The sequence below is a fragment of the Sinocyclocheilus grahami genome, unplaced genomic scaffold, assembly GCF_001515645.1.
Source record: "Sinocyclocheilus grahami isolate Dianchi unplaced genomic scaffold, SAMN03320097.WGS_v1.1 scaffold1517.1, whole genome shotgun sequence".
In the NCBI taxonomy this organism is placed as follows: Eukaryota; Metazoa; Chordata; class Actinopteri; order Cypriniformes; family Cyprinidae; genus Sinocyclocheilus; species Sinocyclocheilus grahami.
The window spans coordinates 1-5,235 of record NW_015506696.1 but is presented as its reverse complement, the minus strand read 5'-3'; the positions used below and the strand labels follow the sequence as shown (position 1 = coordinate 5,235).

Below are 5,235 nucleotides of genomic sequence, written 5' to 3'. Positions count from 1 at the left end.
CGAACGCGCCGGCAGATCTCCACCAAATTCGGGGGATCCCTTCAGCTCGAGGAGCCCTCTCGAACGCCACCCTCCGCGCATCGGTAGCCCACCAGGATCGCTAGATCTGTCGGCGCCAGACCGCGAGTTTAACCACCCGTAACCCTCCGCGCATCGGTAGCCCACCGGGATCGCTAGATCTGTCGGCGCCAGACCGCGAATTTAACCACCCGTAACTCCCGAACCCTATCGACGGGGGGGGTGGTCTCATTCGAAAGAGGGCCTTGAGACGTACACTCGATTCGTGTTCGAGAGGGTTCCTTGAACTGAAGAGATCCCTCGAATTTGGTGCGGATTCGCCGTGCCGTTACGGAGATATGGCCGTTCAAAGTTTCAATGGTTTTCCATTGACTTAAGCTTTAAAGCGTTTCCTCCAGGTCGCCAGTAGCAAACAATGGAGCTCTGCTGGACAAACTAAGTAATTACACCATTTCAAGCATTTTATCTGCATTATATGTTCGGTAAAAAAAATTTTCATATCGGTGGCATATTCGCCGATACCGATATATCGGCGACAGGCTCATTTCGGCAAAACGATATATCGGTCGGGCTCTAGTTTCGTGAAGCGGTGCTTCGAAAGCGCCCATCACTAGGACTACGACAGTATATGATTTCTTATAATTATTATTATAATTTTCATTATAATAAAGTATATAATAATGCAATGCCTTTATCACTGTTTAGAATAATATGAAATATGTTGCATGTCTTATTCTGTGTAAGAAGCCACATCATCTCACAGAAGGATTTATTTCAAACACTCGACTGACGTTATGAAGTGAGTTTGGAGTAAAAACATGATATTAAATGTGGCATTTTCACGTGCTTTCAGATAGAGCAGCATTTACTACACAGAGCCGTTGTTCACTGAGAAGCTACGAAAACAGCTGTCATTATCGCGAACGATTTCTTCAATTTCATAATCGCGTGATTAAATATGAAATAATTATGATTATGCAAATTATTATTATTTTTTGCATAGCTTGTCAGTGAACTACGGCTCTGTGTAGTAAATGCTGCTCTATCTGAAAGCATGTGATGGAGACTTACTGCTAGAACCGGCTTTACTGACAAGATGCGCATGACAATAGCATTCGATTAATCGCGCAGCACTGGCTGAAAGCGTGTGTGTGTGTGAGATCTGTGTTTCTGGTGCTGTGTGCCAGTGATTGTTGTGATTGTGTTGGTTCTGATCAGAGCTGCCCACTAAGAAACAGCAGCTGCAGGCTCTCAATCTGCTGGTGCTCCTGCTGCCCGAACCCAACAGAGACACTCTCAAGGTACGACACACCTTCACTGCGCATTCACACTTCACACATTCACTTCACTTTTCCTCAACTCTAAATTGACATCTGATATTTGTGACTATCAGTCAACTAATTTCCCCTTAAAACGCATCTTTGATAATCAAAGTGACATTTAAAAATTGTTCCCCATTAAAATAATTTCTTTATGCCTTAAAAGGTCTTGAATGTAACTCTCTACAACCTAACCTCATTTCATATACACAGACTTGTGAATATGCATATTAGTCCCCGCCTCCTCTCAATCACTGACCCACTCCAGTCTCACTCAGTTAAGTGAAGCAGTGAATGCTACAGTATAGCAAGTGGCAATATTGGATTCATTCAGATATATATGATCAAACTTATTCTAATGAAGAAGAGGAAGTGTGACTTCTACAGCATCGCCTACATGTATCAGAATGGTAATGCATTTTATGTGTCGCTCTCTAAAACATCAGACATTTATCGGTAATTCCTGTCATAAGCCTTTTGCTTGACTATGTTGTCAGACAATTTTATGCCAAAAATCATACATGCAGCATGAGCAGTTTTTAATCTAAATTGCATTGTATAATTTCAAAATTTGAAGCAAAAACCGAATGGTCTGACTTTAGTTTTGTGAAACTATACTACATAAAACATCTGAATGGAACGAAAAAACAGCAGACGAGACGCAAATTCACTCTCTGCCAGCAGGTGGCGCTTATGGAGCAGCAGCAGTGTTGACAAGTCCGCAGAATTGGGCTATTGTTGCTGCTGGTTGTTTTTCCATGTTTTTCCCCAATAACGTGATATTTAGTCCCTCAAATTCAAATTTTACCAGGGAAACCCCTCCCAAAAAACGTGTATTTTACCCCCTGAACGCGATTGGGCTAGTTTTGGGCTAGTTTTAAAGGGGTCATATGATGTGATTTCAAGTTTTCCTTTCTCTTTGGAGTGTTACAAGCTCTTGGTGCATAAAGAAGATCTGTAAAGTTGCAAAGACTAAAATCTCAAATCCAAAGAGATATTCTTTATAAAAGTTAAGAGTCAGCCACGCCTACCTAAAACGTCTCGTTCTAACACGCCCCCACATGTCTACATCACTATTTGGGAAGATTTGCATAACACCGCCCAAATGTTCATGCAAAGAAAGAAGGCATAACTTTTATTCTCGCTGTAGTATTGTTGTTGCCGCCATGTCGTGAAGACGCTGTGTTTCGTTGTGAAAGCGAAACTACTTTGTTTGGTCTTCCAAAAGAGGACGATATCTGCTTCGTCATGCCTAGAGCTGATCCGTGCTGGTCGCTGAGGAAATACTACAACTTCCCTCTGTGGATCGCCGGATCGGCTTTCACCGTGGACGAAGCGGAGTCCAGCCTGGGGTCGTCACATGTGGTTGCCGCAAGCCCGCCGGAAGTTCCTTCGTTGAATCCTCCGGCCGCGCCGTTCTCAAGCCCCCGGCCTCTGCTCAATCTAGCCGCTGTGTGTGCTGTGTTTCGTTGTGAAAGCGAAACTACTTTGTTTGGTCTTACAAAAGACAGTCTATGTACAATGCCGGCTGTCCTGACTCACAGCCTGTAAGTACGTTTTTTATATTTAAAAAATTTGCCACTGACGATTCAAACGCGAGTTTTGAGCAGTGTAGAGTAGCGCTTGTTGTTTGTCGTTTCTCCAGACATGGTTTTGTTTACGCGGCGCAACGTGTAAAAATACAGTATAAGTCATTATAATCAGTAATTATGTCCCCACTGGATGCAACAAATGCCTCGTTTATAATGGGTTTTAATGTTTTTGTCTCATCGTGCCGAGACACGGCATCACAGTATGGTGAGGGGCGTAACATTTCCATCACATGCTTGAGGTATTCGGCCAATCACAACGCACTGGATAGCTGGCCAATCACAGCACACCTCGCTTTTCAGACCGATGAGCTTTGTAAAAATCGACGTGTTTCAGAAAGGCGGGGCATAGAGGAGAAACAATAATGTACAGTATGTGGAAAATAATGTGTTTTTTGAACCTTAAACCGCATAAACACATTTCATTACACCAAATACACAAAATAATGTTCTTTTTAGCAACATCATATGACCCCTTTAAGCAGTAATTGGGTGGGTTTTGTTGCAAACACCTGGCAACCCTGAACAGCAGCGATACAGTGTTTCCTTGGTTGCTACTGTTACAGCAGCGCTGCAGTTATGAACACTACTTTAATATGCATTACAGAGGCAAGATGAAAAGAAAATACCATCTGAACTTTCCTGAAGACAGTCTGTTCCCCTCAGAGATACATTCATATAAACTCCCACCCTAATTGTATCGCCATTCATTTAACATCTCAACCGATTTGAATTGATTTTCAACCGGCTCGCAGTGCATCGTTACATCCCTAATTATAACTGAATCTCATATCTGAAGATTCACTACAGATAAACAAATAGTTGCAATACTCTGCAGTTTAAACGTTTGGAATTGGCTGCATTTATTTGATCAAAAATACAATAAATATTTTAATTTAAAACAGCTGTTTTCTATGTGAATATCTGTTAAACTGTAATTGAAGACTGGAGTAATGATGCTGAAAAATCAGCTTTGATCACAGAAATCAGCGTCACATGATCTTCAGAAATAATTCTAATATGCTGATCTGCTGCTCAAGAAACATTTCTGATTATTATCAATGTTGAAAACGGTTGTGCTGCTGAATGTTTTTGTGGAAACCGTGATGCATGTTATTTTTCAGGATTCACAGATGAATAGAAAGATCAAAAGAACAGCTTTTATTTGAAATAGAAATCTTTTGTAAATGTCTTCACTGTCACTTTTGATCAATTCAGTGTGTCCTTGATTAATAAAATCATTAATTTCTTTAATACTTCAATTCATTTTCTGTGAAATCACTACTCTTCTACTGTGATGCTGTAGAAATAGTGACCAACAAAAATAGTGACCAAATAATAAATAGTGACCAACAAAATGTTCTGTTGCTCGAATACCAGAACACATCGTACGTGAAGCTGGAAGATGGAGATGCTCAGATGACTCTTTTCTTCTGTCTCAGATTCCCAAGTTCATCCTGAATCAGGTGCGCAAACAAAACATGGAGAACCAGCGGAAGATGAACAGAGACAGAGCGGTTAAAAAACTACTGAAGAAGATGGCGTACGACCGCGAGAGAGCCTCTAACAAACAAGAGAGCAACGCTGAGGTGAGAGGAGCTACACAAACACAGAGCAGTACATTGAACCGAAGGATATAATCAGACATCTCAGACACCTTCACAGTTGTGTGTCAGTGTTTCTGAGTGAATCAGAGAATGTGAGCAGCCTCCGCTCTGACACCTAGTGGACACACTGAGCAACTGCATGCAGTGACTGTCCTTCATCTGCTGTGAGTGTGACAGAAATGTATGGACATGCTGAAATATAAGATACAAGGCTCTCAAAGGGTGTTATTGTTATACACAGAAAATATCCTGCAGATACAGACACTTGATTTGATATGTTAACCCTATAAAACTACTGCTTCAAATTTGATTGTTATTTTAAATAAGGCCTCTAAATGATCAGCATGTTTCACACAATCTAGTTAGAAGGCATTTTAGTAAATTGTAGACACGTCCAGCTTCAGCTGCAGCTTCAGTGTCTTTCTGCTATCAAATCTTGACTGATTTTTATCAAGTAAAGGTCAGAATAACTGCAGTAATATCTCCAGATGAACACTTACTGGACTGAAGCAGCTCAGCTTTACTTGATTCTCCATCAATCATGTTTTAGAGTCTCAAATCTGATCCTCAGGATCTTTTGAGGAGCGTTTGTTTCCAGAAGCTTTACTTTCACTGTTCCTCAGCGGAGGAATGATCTTCACAAGTATCAATATTGGTGTGTGTTCGGTGCGTGTGTTTATGGTGTGTTCGGTGCGTGTGTTT

At 41.2% G+C, this 5,235-nt stretch overlaps 1 protein-coding gene across 1 annotated transcript in view; it reads left to right on the top strand.

Moving 5' to 3' along the window:
• The window catches only part of LOC107570876 (rho GTPase-activating protein 18), a gene marked incomplete at its 3' end in the record, with an annotated part of 32,720 nt that extends 28,177 nt beyond the window's left edge, over positions 1 to 4,543 (top strand). The window contains exons 10-11 of the mRNA XM_016257159.1: positions 1,237 to 1,385; positions 4,369 to 4,543. Of these exons, the coding sequence (XP_016112645.1) occupies positions 1,237 to 1,385; positions 4,369 to 4,543 (324 nt within the window). The remainder of the gene's footprint in view (positions 1 to 1,236; positions 1,386 to 4,368) is intronic.
• Positions 4,544 to 5,235: the final 692 nt, after the last annotated feature.